Consider the following 17,467-nt stretch of genomic DNA (forward strand, 5'->3'; position numbering starts at 1 on the left):
TTTTTAAAGTTTTTAGGATACGAATATGGATAATAAAATGCCCGTTGCTGGAAAACAAATACATCTTGATGCCAACATTAATTGCGTTATAATAATTGAATACAAATAAACAGAAAATAAGAAATAAAAAAAAACATTATTTTCATCTGAAAACCGAGTCCATGTGGCTACTACCTCAGTACCTTTATTTCTTTGTTTTTAGATTATTAAAAAAAAATGAAAGTGGCTATAATTGGTGCTGGAGCCAGTGGAATAACTGCCATCAAATGCTGTTTAGACGAAGGGTTACAACCAACATGCTATGAACGGACACATGATATAGGTTGGTAAATACGTATATTACCTTTTCTTTAGTAAAACACTAATTGTTCATACACGGAGCACCTGCAATATTCCCCTGTTTTGGATGGGGTTCGTGTTGCTTAGTGTTTAGTTTTCTATGTTGTGTCCTGTGTACCATAATTATTTGTCTGTTTATTTTTTATCTGTGAGTTTGAATGTGACCCTGGTATCTTTCGTCCCTCTTTTATATACGTATTGCTGGTAGATACACATTCTACGTGCCAGGTAAATTAAAATCGAACAACGATCACTTAATTATTTGAAATAAACACTTTATTATGATAAATGTTTACTTTTAAAATTACTAATGTGAAGACAATAATAAAATCATGCACAATTATCAATGATGTTTTATCAACATTCTGACAAATACAGACATGATCTAGCAATAGATATTAACACTAAAAAACATTTTAGCAAACCAATTTGTGATACATATACACCAATATCTTATGTAGAAGGGTCGAAATTGAGCAAATATACCGAAACTCTAACACTCAAACTCATAGACATGTCGAAAGCAAACTGACAACGCAATAGTTAAAAACAGAAAAACGTCAAATGACGAACAGCAGTATACAAAACAAAACATAGAAAGATACAATTTGAGCAACGCAAACACACATAAAAACCGGATGATCCTGGTCGCTCCGGAAGGGTAATCATAGTCTGCTCCACATAATCGCTCTAGAAGGGTAATCATAGTCTGCTCCACATAATCGCTCCGGGAGGGTAATCATAGTCTGCTCCATATAATCGCTCTAGAAGGGTAATCATATTCTGCTCCACATAATCGCTCCGGAAGGGTAATCATAGTCTGCTCCACATAATCGCTCTAGAAGGGTAATCATAGTCTGCTCCACATAATCGCTCCGGGAGGGTAATCATAGTCTGCTCCACATAATCGCTCCGGGAGGGTAATCATATACTGCTCCATATAATCGCTCCGAATGGGTAATCATAGTCTGCTCCATATTTGTCAAACTCTTTAATTTAGTAGGTCATATTCGAGGAAAAAAGCACGGAGTTGTGGTAACGTAGTCCGAGATTACTCAGACGTCCAACGGCTGTTTTGTCAGACAAGCTTGGGCTGTTGGACGTCAGAGCCATACCAAAACGTGAATATTTGCCTGTCCAAAAAAGATGCGCTGCTTCGTCGCTTTGTGTGCCGACTAACGTCCTTGGAATTATATAAATCCGGTATCAATTTGTTCATTTTTCATTTATCTCTTTATTTATGTAAGTTTCATCTACCTGCCATCCTTTATTTTCTCATATTTAGACAGTTTGCACAGTGAACCATCGAATCAGACATTTTTACTTAGCATATTCGTCATCACCGTGAAATCGATATACCATTGTATTCTTCATTGGTCTACCACTAATGGCGTCCGTACAATATCTAAATGGATGATTTCAACACTGAAGGTTAACATATCTTTTTCTTGTATTCTATAATACTCAAGTTCGGAACAGCTTAAGCACTTTGCAATTTCAATATGTTGAATGTAAATAAAATCAAAGGTATCAAATGGTGTTATAGGTGGTCTTTGGCGCTATACGGATGAGGTCTCGGAAGGTCAGGCATGTGTAATGAGGTCAACAATCATCAACACCAGTAAAGAAACGATGTGTTACAGTGATTTCCCAATACCAGCGGAATACCCAATCTATATGCATCATTCTTATGTTCAGAAATATTTCAATTTGTATGTCGACAAATTTGAATTGAGGAAACATATTTGCTTCAGGCACGAGGTGAGCATTTCATGAATGTCAGTTTATTTAATTCATAAAGCAACTTGATATACCGGTATATCGCTTGTGTAACGCTTCAGAGATACCTCTTTATGTTCCACCTAAGGGCATTATATTTTTCGGTCTGTGCGTCCTTTCGTCGTACCGTACGTCCGTCTGACCAACTTCAAGTTATAGTTTTTGGTCAAGTAGCTGTTTTTGATGAAGTTGTAGTCAAGTCGGTTCATTCAACCTATGCCAACATTTTAAAATTTAGGTATAATATTGTGTGAAAAAATGTTGGCAAAGTTTGAATAATTTGTTACAGATTAAGTGTTATAAAAACATAAATTAATTAGGGGCTAATCAATCTACAACCAGTTTAAACCTAGCGTTGATGTTTACTCAATATACTATGTCTTTTTACAAGTACTAGTGAAAATGTAGGTAATTGTTTGTGTTGAGGATCTCTATTTCATATGGGAATAAGTTTAAAATTAGTATAATGAAATAATGAGGGAAAAGGGATTTTATGAATTTTTATTTGAAGGAACAATCATTTAGTCATTTTGAATATTTATGAGTGTCATTTCATGAATAATATACATGTAGAAATATATGATAAAAATATTCAATTTTATGTAAAATAGATTCCTTAAATTAAAATGGCATACACCACTTTTAAAACTCATGAATTTCATAGATACTGACTCATGTAAAATATCTATTTTAAATGTTCACTATCAATTCCAACACTTTCAGAGAATAAGACAAATTTCACTAATATGATTGCCTCAAAAGTCATAATATGAGATATGAATTGATGCTGCATCTGCACAAGCAACTGATGTCATGTTGTTATCCTTTATTTAAAAGACAAGACATAACGATCCTACATTCCATCTGCATCGGCGATGGCGGCTCTGTCCACTCTGTGGTTAACATTTTTGAAATCTTAATAATATCTTTCTTAAACTATTGTGGATTTCTACCAAACTTGGATAGAAGCTTGTTTATGATCATAAGATAGCATCCAGAAGTAAATTTTGTAAGAGAAAAATTAAAAAATCCTATTTTTCCGTATTTTGCTTATAAAAGGACTAAGTTATTTCTGCCAGGAAACATTACATTCGCTCTGTGGTTAAAAGATTTAATTTTTTTATAACTTTCTTCAACTATCCTGGATGTGTACCAAACTTGGACAGTAGCTTGTTCATGATCATTAGATAGTATCCAGAAGAGAATTTTGTAAGAGAAAAAAAAAGTTTTTTCAGTATTTTACTATTATTAAAAGGACTAAGATTTTCTTCCAGGATACAATACATTCACTCTATTGTCAAAGTTTTTAAAAATTTAACAACTTTTTTACACTATCCTTGATTTGTACCAAACTTGGACAGAAACTCACAACTCAATATGTAATGAATAAAAAAAACACAGAGTACTTGAATTTTCTAAACTATCCGTAAAACAAAGTAAATAAATAGTGCAATGTCCAGCTGGAAAGTTGCAGCCTATAAATGAACCAAAGATATTTTTTTTTAATATCTTTTTTAAATTTTATATTTCAAAATTGATTCTGTTGAAGTATTTTATATTTGTATATTCTGTTGCTTGTTAAAGTATGTTTCATATTTAATACAACAAAATAATGATTTTTTTTTAAATTGTACAATTGAAACACTTTTTTGTCATGTTTTTTTTGTATTGTTACTTATGATGTGATTGGTTTTTAGAAATTTAGTCTTATTTCATTTTTACAATAATTCAATATTTATTTCAACTTAATTTTGCTAGTATCAAGGGTACTTTTTAACATTTTTTGTCTTTTTAGAATTTTTTATAACTACATTTTTCAATACAAAACAATTTTGCAAATACTAAATATTTTTGTTTGTGAATTTTTAAAGAGTAATATTTAATGCTTAAATATACTGACTGTATTTTACCTTTTATTAATTAATAATTGTTATAACAACACCTATTGTATTTTGTTTGTAGGCATAGGTTGAATATATTTTTATCAAATGTTGGCATAGGTTGAAGACACCGTCAAGTCATATGGAAAGTAGGGCATCCCTGTACTATATTGACACATTCTTGTAGGTCATACTAGTTTAAAACGTGATAAGCTACTGTTTTAGCTGAAGTGAGAAGACTTTTTTTAGAACGTTATATTTGTTTATTGAGATACAATTTCAAATCAACGAACTTAAACATTATTTTATACAGTATATTAAGTAAGCTGTCGAATTAAGTCTTTAAAATGTATGTCGTTATAAACTATACAATTATTGATATAATTGTTACAGTAAGATGTTTAGCTGCAGAGACAATCATATAACATCAATCTGATCGATGGAGAAATACATTATTAGTGACTATTACATAAAAACATATGTCTAAAGAGTTCCCTTTATCTATATTTCAATGTGACTGTCAGTTCGACAAACTAGAATTCAAAATTACCTATTAGGTTAAATGCAAGCGTAAGTGGGAAATTGATAAAAATAGAGGCGAATGATACTGGTGTCCACGTGACAACCAATCTTATAAGTCGAAATAAACTGACAACGCCATGACGTAAAACGAACAAAAGACGAACAACAGTATAAAAACACAGCATTGAAAACTACAGACTGAACAACACGAAGCCCACCAATAATCAGAGGTTATCTCAGATTAAAGAAGAGGACCCGTATGCATAAATCCACTTAAGTAATAATAAAAAAAACAATCGTAGTATCAATATATCGTTGAACATGCAGAAAAGTCCGTTCGTTCGGAACAACTTTTAACTTAAGTAGATTTATGCATACGGGTCGAGATCATTTTATTAGTTTTCAAACATGCATTACATAACTATGCAGTCTATCAATAAATTTGCCATACATCAACAGTAAATGTTGTCAAATTCCTTTATTTTTAATTGATTTGTTTTTTGTTTTGAGATTATATTAGTTAAACCAGCAGATGATTTTGAAACAAGCGGCCAATGGGAACTGAGAGTCAAAGATCTAGCAAAAGATGTAGAACAAAGTATAATGTACGATGCCGTAATGATTTGTACTGGTCATCATGCTGAGAAAAACATGCCCGATTTTCCTGGATTGCACAATTTCAAGGGAAAAGTTCTTCATAGCCATGACTACAGACATACTGCTGGATATGAAGACAAGAGGGTCGTTGTCGTTGGTATTGGTAATTCTGGTGGCGATGCAGCCGTGGAACTTAGCAGAGTGGCATCACAGGTAACGTTAATCTTTTTCTAAGGTAAGGTTGAAAGTTTTGTTGACCGATACTTTTACGCAATGGATATTTCATTTGCAATTAATGTTTTTAGACTGCAAAAAAATTCAACAATTCTCTCACATAATGTCATATAAGTGCTGTAAAATAGGAATTACCAAAAGAAAAAACTTTTTAAAAAAGTCAATAGAACAACAACAACAAAAAGACTCACAACAATAACCAACAAAAGAGAATGTCAAGAACTATGCATTTCTTTATGAATTTTATAGTACATCATCTCCTTATACAAATTAAACCCATGGGATAAAATAAAGCACGACAAGAAACACCTTTTTATCTGATTGTTCTATGTATTGATTATTTTATCGTCACTATTGTTCCAGTTTCGAATTTAATTTGAATTTGATTTATTTCCATTTCTCTGATATATATTGTGTATTTGCTTGTAAATTAATTTTGTTGTAATCTTAGTCCTGTTTAAATTGTTTATAGACATACTTGAGCACAAGATCCGGAAGCTGGGTTTATAATCGAATATCAGACCGAGGTTTACCCTTGGATATGCTTTACGCACGCCGGATAACGTTTGCATTTAAGAATATGATTGGTGAACCTATTGTTCAACATTTCGCTCAAAAGAAACTGGAACAAAGATTTGATCATTCGATTTATGGCTTAAAACCAAAACATGGAATACTTGCTCAACACCCAATGGTCAACGACGAAATACCAAACAGACTCGCAAGTGGTATGCTTAAAGTTAAACCAAATATAAAGCATTTTACAGAGAATGGCGTTGCATTTGAAGACGGAACAACAGAGGACGATATCGATGTTGTAATGTTTGCTACTGGATATGTTTTTGGGTTTCCTTTCTTAGATGAATCTGTTATAAAAGTTGTAGAAAATAAAGTAGAATTATATAAATATATGTTTCCACCTAATCTAAAGAGACAGACTTTATGCATTATTGGTTGTGTACAGGCACTGGGCGCATTAATTCCTGTGAGTGAAATGCAAACTCGTCTGGCAACAAGAGTATTCAAGGTATATTATATACAAATCTAATTCAAGCATGTATTCTAAACTCTTCAAATACATTCATTCCTAATCCATAATGTATAATCGACAAAAAATATGTCAGTCGGTGGCTGCTTTTTAACTCACAGAATTTGGTGCCTATGTTTACAGATTGTCAGCGTGATAAACAATCAACCCAGATTACATGATAGAGCAATGATTATTTTTTTTATTTTTATGATCGTTGATTCATTTATTTTCGTAAATATCAATTATCACTTTTCATTAATTCCGAAAAAAAAATTGTAGATATGTTTTCCAGAGAATTACGTCGTTTGGCTACTAATTGCTAAAAAAAATTTGAAAAGTTATACTTCATTAAATATTTAATATCATGGTTTACCTCTGGCGTATAAAATTATAATCCTGGTACTTTTGATAACTAATTACCTATACCCATGAAATCTATGAAATGGTTACCATACGAAAATAATGTATCCACAGTATTTTGAGATGACGAAAGATATTTTGTTGATAAACAATATTAAAAATATAACTTGTGTAAACGGTACTTTAAAGTTAAACGTATGCTACTGGAGTTCTAATATATGTATCTAATCAAACCGCTAGGGAGACGTTTTGCTTCCACCAAAAGAAGAAATGTGGAAAGATATGCATAAAAACATTGAAGCAATGAGAAAGAAATACATTGCTGGAACGCGTCATACAATCCAAGTTGAATGGCTAGAATACATGGATGTATTAGCAGCTCTCAATAAGTGCATACCTGACCTATGTAAGTATAAATAAAGTGATTCATTCTCTCCGTCTTTCAATCTCACTCTTTCGCTTTCCAAATCATCCATATCCTCTTCATCGTTTTCTTCTCTCACTATTTTTCCCATTCTTCTCTCTATAAATGCGACCCATCGCAAGCTTTCTCACTGACTCCTTCTAACACACACTCACCTTGAGCTCACTATGTCCCCCTCTCTCATTCTATCCCACTCTACCCCTCTGCTCCTCTCGTTCACTGCACAATCTGTCCTCTCTCATTTTCACTGCCTTTCTCTAACTCACAGTGTCCCTTTCTCCCTCACTGGTCACTCTGTCCCTATCTCTAACTGTTACTGCTCACTCTGTCCATTTCTCTCACTGCTCACTCTGTCTATCTCTCGCACCTTCACTCTCACTGCTCACTCTGTCCCTCTCTCTCTTTCTCACTGCTCACTCTGTCCCTCTCTCTCTTTCTCGCTGCTCACTCTGTCTCTCTCTCTCTTTCTCACTGTTCACTCTGTTCCTTTCTCACACACTCACTCCTCACTCTATCCCTCTCTCTCATTGTCACTTCTCACTCTGTCCCTCTCTCTGACTGTCATGCTCAGTGCTAACTGTTTCTCTCCCTCTGAATCTCACAATGTCCCTCTCTGCTCACTCTGTCCCTATCTCTAACTCTCACTCGGAATTTCTCACTGTATCACTCTCTCTCACTTTTGCGCTGTTCTCTCTGTAAGGATAAGAGCAAAAGGATTAGAGAGAGAAATATAAGGTTTATGATATAGGGAGAGTTAAATAAAAAATGGAATGGGATAAGACAGAAAAAATGAAAGATAGAGAGAAATGAGAGAGATAAGAAAATGAGAGTGTAAGATATAAAGAAAGAATGAGAGAGAGGAAGAGAAACAACAAAAGAGTTGCTTCATTCTAAACATGTGCGCACGGTCAACGCTTTAAAGCCCTATGAAAATACAAAAAGAAACATTCAATACCTATAATTACTTTTTTTTAGCTAGGATCACGAAAAACACATTTTTATCAAGTGTTTCGTTAATTTACCTGTTCAATTTATTGTTGGAACTCGTGTCATAATGAATGTTACATTTCATTATGTAAGCAATGTTAATTTCAGAAGGACGGGAGATTGCCAATAGCCAATCAAAATAACGTATCATAATGGAACATACCTTTGACGTAATTTTTATATATTAGGGAAAAACATAACTATGAGAACAGAATGTTTACTTTACATGTATATATAGATTATAGCACTGCATCGAGTGTGATACGATATTTATCCACTCGAGACAGTTTTATTCTCAAATATAAAACATGAGGCTCGCCGAGCGTTTCAGAAATTCACATTCTAATGCAACAACGTTTGTAACGTTCATTTTGATTGGATAACGTCACTTATTTACATGGCATCATTTGACAATTGATGCTATTGGACGTACGCGCATGCGTAGACGGCATATGACAGATTTTAAATGCATGTTTTAACGTTGTTTTCTGTCAGTTACATTAGAATGGTGATAACAATATTGTATTTTAAGCTCCGATGGCATCAATTGGGGATTTGATGGTCGCAAATACCCGTTTACAGTCTCCGCTAACGCGTCGCCAGTAAACTTAATTTGCGACCATCAAATCCCCAATTGATGCCGTCGGAGCTTAAAATACAATACCGTTATCTCCTAAATGTAACCGTCGAGAGTGGATAAATATCGTATTACACGAGATTTGGAGGTGTAATCTGTTTCTTTAATGATCTTCAAACAATATGCAGGCATACATGTTCCTCCTTTACCAATGATATGCAAAAAGATATTTTCTTTTTATGTGACGTAATGGTCTCCTTTTTTCGTGCCGTCACAATAGTAAATTCAGAGGAAAGCAAGAAAATTCGACGTCATAATCGGATTTTAACCAATGTTGAACTGAGATCAAACGAACCACCTGTTGATTAATTTTTTTATACATTATGTTCAGAAAGGGATATATTAATAAAGTCGTGAAGAATTTGAGAAATATATATATACTTTACCGTTAATTTTCACATTTTTAATCGTTTATTTTAGGGAGTATGTTGAAAACAGATCCCAAATTGGCATTGGCATGTTACTTTGGACCAAGTACTCCATATCAATATCGACTTGAAGGTCCAGGGAAATGGAGTGGTGCTCGTGAGGCTATCTTTACACAGTGGGATCGAACACTTACGCCGTTGAAAACAAGATCTTTAGGCTTTGAAGAGAAGAACATTGGCCTTTCAAAGTTCAATGTCTTTTGCATCGCCGTCGTGGCTATTATTGTGTGGTACTTTCTTGTATACTATAATATATGAAAAACTACTATACGAATCTTATAACTTGTGCCCTTTTTTATTTCACTGAAGGATTAAATTCAATTAGTTTTATTGTTCTGTTTATATCAGTGGTAATTCTTGCTGTTTCTTTGTATGTGATACAAATTTTCAAGATAATAAGCAAGCCAAGTTTGGTTGAAATTGAAGAAAATTTTGATTGCAAATAATCTCGCCGTTAGTGTTGCGAGATCAACTTCAAATGACGATAGTTTTATGTTATGCGGTAGAATTCACATGTGGATCAGTTGTTTAATTAGTTGTCAAAGGTACCAGGATTATAATTAAGTACGCAAGACGCGCGTTTTGTCTGCATAAGACTCATCAGTGACGCTCATATCAAAATATTTATAAAGCCAAACAAGTACAAAGTTGAAGAGCATTGAGGATCAAAAATTCCAAAATGGTAATCTATGCCTTGGATAAGAAAATCCTTAGTTTTTGAAAAAATTCAAAGTTTTGTAAACAGGAAATTTATAAAAATGACCACATTATTCATATTCATGTCAACACCGAAGTGTTGACTACTGGGCGGGTGATACAATCAGGAACGAAACGTCAACCAGCAGTGGCATTAACCCAGTGGTGTAACTAGTTATCTAAGGTACCAGGATTATAGTTTAGTACGTCAGTTTAAGACTCTCCATATACCATTCTCTCAAAGATTCAATTTAGCTTTTGCAGAGTTTTCAATCTGAAATTTAAGACAAAAACGTCGTCATATTTGCCACCAGATTGATAGTAATAATATTCATCGTTTTTTTACGAAATTTTCCTTTTCGGAGTCTCAGCGGAGTCGAGTGATATGAAAAACTATCACTAGAAACTAAGGGTGCACATGGCGTTGTCAATAAAATTGACATAGACAACGTCGTCATATGTACAATAGCGATAAACAGATTACTATTGGTCATTTCAACTCGTTTACTTTTCTCACTTTCGCCGTACCGGCTCAAGCGAGAATAGCAAATCTCGTTTAGATTATCAACGATAATCTATAATTATGATAATGATAATATTGATATTTACAAATTGCACACTTCTTTAAAAAGAGTGTATTTGAATGTAGATACCGTTTTTGATTATCTTTATTGTAAGTTGCAGCAAACAAAATTGGACCACCAAAAAATACTTGATTTGTATATTTTTACATTTGATTAAAGAACTATTAAACTATCTGATTATAAAAGACGAGTATAGTTAGATTGTTTACAATTCAAGTGTAGGCACAACCATATTTAAACATTAAGTATTTTCCTGATAACATTATGAGGATTTTAACAAACTGCAACGCGTACGTTGTCTAGAAAAGCGAAGAGAGAAAATAGCAATATCGTTTTAATAATAATGTAACTCATTTTAATATAAAATGTCTTCACAGTATTCTTTTAAAACTGTCTGTAAGTAAGCATTAGGACAATTTGAAATTATCTCGTATACGAAATTAAACTTTGACCATATTCAGATTCAGAATTTCCAAGACTACGTTTACACTGTTTCCATTTTAAAACAAACGGATGCGAGAAAATGTAATCAATAACTCATAAGTCCCTGAACTTTATAAAAATTGACACCCAAAGGGAAAATAAAATTATAATACTGAGATTGACATTTTATTCGTCTGTTTTCTCATGCTTACTGACGACAAACAGAACCATTGGTACGTACATACGTTCGTACTTGTAGCACTGCCAACTAATATTACATTAGTTTATCATCACCTGTACCACATGAAACAATGGAATAAACCTTCAATAAAGTAAAAATTCTCGCAGGTCAGTATGTTACATTACTTTATTACTAATCTTAATTCATCATGCTTAATAAGAAAGTCAACGTGATAAATGAAATTGCGTTGATAAATATAAAATACCGTCATATTATTAAATTAACATCAAGTTCATATTTTTATGATTCAAATTTTAACCAGCTTCAAGCACATCTTAATGGTTATTTTCATTAAATAAAATTACTCAAATACAGTTATTGAAGAAAACACAATTTATCAGAAATAAAAAATCTTTCTTTCTGGTTTATCTATAATTCTGAGAAGAGTGTATATGTTTTCATGTTGTAATGAATTCAAGTAAAAGTATTGGCAATTTGCTATTTTTCACTAAATACATTTAATACTCGTTGTATGATTTCGTTGTTTTATTAAATAATAATTTTAACAAATGGTTAAATAATGTTCTATCAATACATGCAAAGTGAAACCGACATTCATTATTGTGTTTACATGCAATGGAAATATGTATATTAAGCGTGGGAGGTCATAGACATATCTTTTGGTTCATCTATTTATCCGTATGCATAAATACATAATACATGATAATAGAATCTAAAGCACTTGAGGGTCTTCATGGTTACCAGGTATAGTTGATAATTCCATAACCTAATAAAGGTTTATGACATGTCAAAATCACCTGCCATGTCATTGGCGGATCGAGGGAGGGGGGTTCATGTGGTTGGAACCCCCCTTTTTTGGACGATCAATGCATTTGAATGGGAGCATATAGTTGGAACCCCCTTTTAAAAAGGGCTGGATCCCCCACTGCATGTACTCTGAAATTGGTATCATAAGCTTTAAGATGATTGGAGTAACGGAAGTGTGTACGTCATACTTGAACCAAGGGAACTAAATTTTACGAATAAAAAGAGATATGATTTTTTCTTTTGTCCTCCACTTTTGTCCTCCATTTGCAGCAAGCATTTCGATATCTCATGACAATCATGCAAGATATGTTACGGTCCAAAAGCAAAACGAGAGGTTTTTGTTGTGTTTTTCGCTCATATTTTTTGTAGTTCAACCGTATGCATGATGTGATCATCTTAAATCTTATTATCCATTCAATAGTTTTCTTCGTATTTAAATGATGTATAAATGTTTGTGCATGTCTGCGAGATTATTATTGTTAAAAGAATGAGAAGTTGGCAGTGATACATTTGTACATATATGTAACATAAGATAATTTCAAGGGAGGGACAAAAGATACCAAAGGGACAGTCAAACTCATAAATCTAAAACAAACTGACAAAGCCATGACTAAAAATTAAAAAGACAAACAAACAATAGTACACATGATAACCATAGAAAACTAAAGAATAAACAACACGAACCCCACCAAGACTAGGGGTGATCTCGGGTTCAATGCACCTTTTGTACTTTTATGTTACTTTTTAAAAGTACATCATAGAGGTGATAATTTTGTTTTTGTGTCCGAACTATTTGTCTATATTATGCCTATGATCGAAATATTGAAGAATAAAACCTACTAGTATTCCTTTTCTTGCTGTTAAAGCTAATCTCATTTTGTTTTTCTAGAACAGCTGACTTTAACAATGTCAGGTTCGATTACCTAGATTAAGATATATAAGAACACATATTTTATTGTTTTTATCTTGTGTTTATATTGTGAGATGTAAATTACCCGTGTAGATCCTCAAAGATTCTGATGCAGTTGCCAATTATGATAGAAAAATGAATAAGTCACCTCCAGGTACATATGATTGACCGATAAGAAACACATGTATACACACATAGAAATTATGTTTATTATATACATTATTATTTGTATATATCTAGTATACTCGCCTTGTATAAATATTTTGATACAGATTAATTGAAACAAAAAAGTGTCACGTATATGTTTATGATATATCTCTAAAAACCAGAAATTATACTGATATGCACCAAAAATACCAATAAATGTAAATGGGGTGTATGCATTTGTCTTTCAATACCATGCATGCAATAAGATTAAATAAATTTTGCGGAAATATCCCTACTAAATTATTCAAAGCAATTATTGTACATTAACTATTATTATCATGGCATAGATAATAGAATAAGATAGTTTTGACTTTAAAATATTGTACATCTATTTAATTAAATAGTTATCAAAGGTACCATAATGATAAGATAGATTACGGTGTATCATATATGCCCATTTTTTGTTAAACTAAGAAATTTCTAAGTTCTGTATTGTAATGGATATTATATATATATTTGGTACTTGCGTCCTACCGTCAAGCACTTTATGAGAGTTCGACTCACGGTTTATCCCGTAATTGTTAACGAAAAAAGTAATGAATATTGCTGATCTTCAAGAATATCTAAATACCTATTCAAAGCATAAATATAATCGTTGTAAATCAATATTCCCCCTTTTCAACAGTTTCAACAATTGTGTGAAAGATGACAACGCTTCTTCAACAGTTATGTTTTTGGGTAACATCCTATTTCTTTGACGAATTCACTATACAAATTAGTGTTTAATTGACATGCTATTTTAAAAGTGTGTTATACAGTATCGTGTTCACTCCTCTTATCTAGTATTTCCTAGCCCATAAGGGATGATGATAGCTTCTTTTTTTTTTTTTTTTTAATATTTCACCACTTTATAACACTGCTAACAATTCTACATTCACAGTTAACTGGAGTACTTTCATTTCACTATTCAGAAAAGAATTTAAATGTGTATCATTACCGTTTACTTTTTTTTTTTTTTTTAAACTTTAGACCTCTAGTGCTTTTTTGTCTTTTATCATGCAGTGAATACACAATTTTCAAAAAATTCTAAAAAATCATTTTCATCTGTATGTAAAATCATTACACATTTTTCTACACCTGGATTTTTATTATCTAATTATACGTCGATAACATCAGACGTCGTTATAGAAATATCCTCTTCCAGAATAAGAAGGATGTAGACGAAATTCATGTTTGGCGTAATAGAGTATAGACATGCTTTTATCTCTTATGAGTATTTACATTTTTTTATGTCTGTGAAGAAAGATCCTAAAATATGTGGTTTAGGTGCTAGTATGGCTAAATAAAATAAAATAAAATGCAGTCATTCGGTAATTTTATAGTTTTGTCGTAAATATTTCAAATGCATATTTAAAAAAGACAAACAGACAAACAATAGAACACATGACACAACATAGAAAACTAAATAATAAGCAAGACACGAACCCCAACAAAAACTTATGTTGATCTCAGGTGCTCCGGACATTTCTTTTCTGTGAGTATCAACCCATTGTTAATGAATCGAGAAAATGCATAAAAAAATATCTAGATCATTTACATTTTCTTTTACTTGTAGGTAAAAAGATAATGGGGCGAAACCAATTTGCAGTTCTTGGTCTCATGCCTGGGGCATCAGGGGATGAGATCAAGAAGGCTTTTAGGTCCCTGGCACTGCAATACCACCCAGATAAAAACAAGCATGCAGGAGCTGAAGAAAAGTTTAAAATCATGTGTGCAGCATATGACTTTCTCAAAGACGAGACTAATCGTTTATCACACGCGAGAGAATTGCGAGAAAATTTTGATTGTAAGCGAAAACATAGAAAAGGACATAGTGAAAAGCATTATACTTATTCAAGTCAACAAGAAACCGACCCATTCGGACATTCACAGACGTTTGAGGACAGGTTTAGACCAAAATTTGATAGAAAGGGATATGAAAGAACAAGCACTGACTCAAACAGTAGATCAAGACATGATAGAAGTAAACAGGAAAATAGTGGGGATCATAAGTCAGAGAATAGACGACGAGACTCTCAAGGGAAGAATAGAACGGAAAAAGAAGAGTTTTACCAGAGAGATCATAAAAGGTTTATTCCAGGATTCATTTTCGAAGACTTCTTTTCCCTTTTTAGTGAACCATTCAAGTCGTTCGAGCAGGATTTCGGTCCGTTCCGTCAAAGGAGAAGCCCATTTAATGTGTTTCATAATTCGCACTTTGAGGATCCATTATTCGACAGACATTTTGAAGAACATTTTCATGTATTTCAAGAATTTGAAAAGGAGCCTATGGCACATTCATTTGGACCTTCAAATATTGAGGATATGATGAATGACTTCGAACCTTTTGCTGACGTGGGAAGGGATAGAGCTCATAGTCGGCGAAGGTATAAACCTGCAAGACGAAATTATACTTCATTCCATTATCGAGGAGACCCATTCAGAGAAACACTTTGAGATATTGCCTTTAATAATCATTGGCAGACATGAAAATGGATAATTGAAACGATGCTGAAGTTGGCCAAAATTGAAAGTCCGATTAAAATGACTTAACATCTGTGAAATTATTTTGCACTATTAATTTTTGTAATTCATGATCAACATGAACTTGCTATTAAAAGTTTATTCAAAGAGGAATACTCAATTTGAGCTAAGTTTTATTTCAATTTGATTAGATTTAATTATTCATACACCCAGAAGATTCATTTTTGATAGAAGAAAAAAAGTTATTTATTCACTAGGTATTAATATATGAACACAAATATAAAACAGGATTGAAAATCGAGAAAGGTTATGATTCATTTTCTTAGTCTTTTAACTCAAGGTGCAATATCAAAACTCATAAAAATAATAACAGATTAGCTAAATGTACTCCTATAATGAAGACAGACTGGTTCATTTAGTTGCTTTCTAAGCGTATGCTTAATGTTATCATATTCAATACAAAAACACAATCAACATCAAATCAAAGTAATAGGTTCAAAAATAATATTAACAGTACCAATGTTCTTGCACCAGATGCGCATTTCGACAATACATGTCTCTTCAGTGATGCTCGTGGCCAAATTATGTGAAATCAAAAGCTTATATAAAAGATGAAGAGCTATAATCCAAAAGGTCCAAAAAGTATAGCCAAATCCGTGAAAGGAATCAGAGCTTTGCATGAGGGAGATATATTCCTTAATTTCTAATAATTTCTAATATTTTGTAACAGCAAATTTTAATAACACAAAAAATCCGTATTACATGCCAGAACCGATGTACTGGCTACTGGGCTGGTGATACCCTCGGGTACTAATAGTTCACCAGCAGAGGCATCGGCATAAAATACGTTGGGAATGAATATCGGGGAATTTTGGACTGCCAAAAGGAGAGCAAACAGATTATTGTTGATTGCTAAATGCAAGACAAGAAGAAATAACAATGAGTTTAAAAGGGAAGTCCAGGAAAGTATACGTAAGGTGGGGTGTGTAAGTTAGATAGGAAGAAATGTATCCACGCAATAATATACATACAAGCCTTCCGGAAAAGTTATTGCATTTGGATTATAATATACAAAAAATTAGGAACTCCTCATACATGAGCCACTGGAGTTAACGTCTACAATCTGAGAGAATGTTACTCCTTTTTTATACATCGTAAACAGATTGTGGGTTATTCCTAGGTATTTTTTTACAATACCACAGTCACCCTCGTGGTCAAAATTTGTTTTCGAACCAAAAACAATAAATACCATTGCATAAGTGTTTTTCTTAATCTTTAAAAATAAGTAATTATAACTAATGATGAATTAGGGAAGTTAAAGATATAACTGTATATCTTGTTATATGTTAAAAGTTTGTTAAAATATTTACACCACTTAATATTCATTTAAATACGTTTCTAGATATATAATCCACTGGACAAACGATTGCTAGATGATATATGTACAGAATGCAAGTATGAAACACAAAGACAAAAAAAGGTACTACAGACACCATAAAGACAGTAAAATCCAAAACATTTTACCAAAATAAGGTTGTAACATAATTATTCTTATGTCTGAGTATAAATTCATGTAAAGTTATATATTGGCGTTTCTTATGATCAGATTTCTATTGTTTTGAATTTTGGATTAAGACCGATTAAATGTACAGCAAATTAGACGTTTCAAAAAATAATTTTAGTAAAATATCTGATAAGATCACACATACTATATTTTACCATGCGTATAAGTCATTTTGCCAAGGGGAGGTCATAGACAATAATTTTGTAATACATATGCAACTTTTTCTGTTAAAACAGTTAGATTTTATTTATTAAACAAAAATTTAATTCTGATCTTTAAGTTATCATCCTTTAGGTTAGACGTAGGTTTCATAAAGTTAATATCCGCCAACCTGTACTTCATTGTAACGTTCAAATAATGAAAGAAGAAGCAATATTGAATGTGCAGATTGTTC

The 17,467-nt window shown here is 32.6% G+C and overlaps 2 protein-coding genes across 2 annotated transcripts; both read left to right on the top strand.

The window, feature by feature from the left end:
- Positions 1–211: 211 nt before the first annotated feature.
- LOC134705558 (flavin-containing monooxygenase 5-like) lies at positions 212–9,502 on the top strand. Its single transcript, XM_063564275.1, has 6 exons — positions 212–322; positions 1,886–2,100; positions 5,031–5,330; positions 5,824–6,378; positions 6,982–7,147; positions 9,210–9,502. Exons 1-6 carry the CDS (start codon positions 217–219, stop codon positions 9,473–9,475), a joined length of 1,608 nt encoding a protein of 535 aa, XP_063420345.1. The 5' UTR covers positions 212–216; the 3' UTR covers positions 9,476–9,502.
- Positions 9,503–11,116: 1,614 nt separating this feature from the next.
- LOC134708451 (dnaJ homolog subfamily B member 9-like) lies at positions 11,117–15,669 on the top strand. Its single transcript, XM_063568979.1, has 2 exons — positions 11,117–11,268; positions 14,602–15,669. Exon 2 carries the CDS (start codon positions 14,613–14,615, stop codon positions 15,480–15,482), a length of 870 nt encoding a protein of 289 aa, XP_063425049.1. The 5' UTR covers positions 11,117–11,268; positions 14,602–14,612; the 3' UTR covers positions 15,483–15,669.
- Positions 15,670–17,467: the final 1,798 nt, after the last annotated feature.

This window comes from Mytilus trossulus, chromosome 2 (assembly GCF_036588685.1).
Source record: "Mytilus trossulus isolate FHL-02 chromosome 2, PNRI_Mtr1.1.1.hap1, whole genome shotgun sequence".
NCBI lineage: Eukaryota > Metazoa > Mollusca > Bivalvia > Mytilida > Mytilidae > Mytilus > Mytilus trossulus.

What these genes read in the sequence shown, in the direction of transcription:
- LOC134705558 (XM_063564275.1), top strand. Translation starts at nt 217, where the DNA reads ATGAAAGTGGCTATAATTGGTGCTGGAGCCAGTGGAATAACTGCCATC. An exon ending in ATATTTGCTTCAGGCACGAG is followed by an intron (nt 2,101 to 5,030) that starts GTGAGCATTTCA and finishes TTTTGTTTTGAG; the next exon opens with ATTATATTAGTTAAACCAGC. An exon ending in TTAGCAGAGTGGCATCACAG is followed by an intron (nt 5,331 to 5,823) that starts GTAACGTTAATC and finishes AATTGTTTATAG; the next exon opens with ACATACTTGAGCACAAGATC.
- LOC134708451 (XM_063568979.1), top strand. Translation starts at nt 14,613, where the DNA reads ATGGGGCGAAACCAATTTGCAGTTCTTGGTCTCATGCCTGGGGCATCA.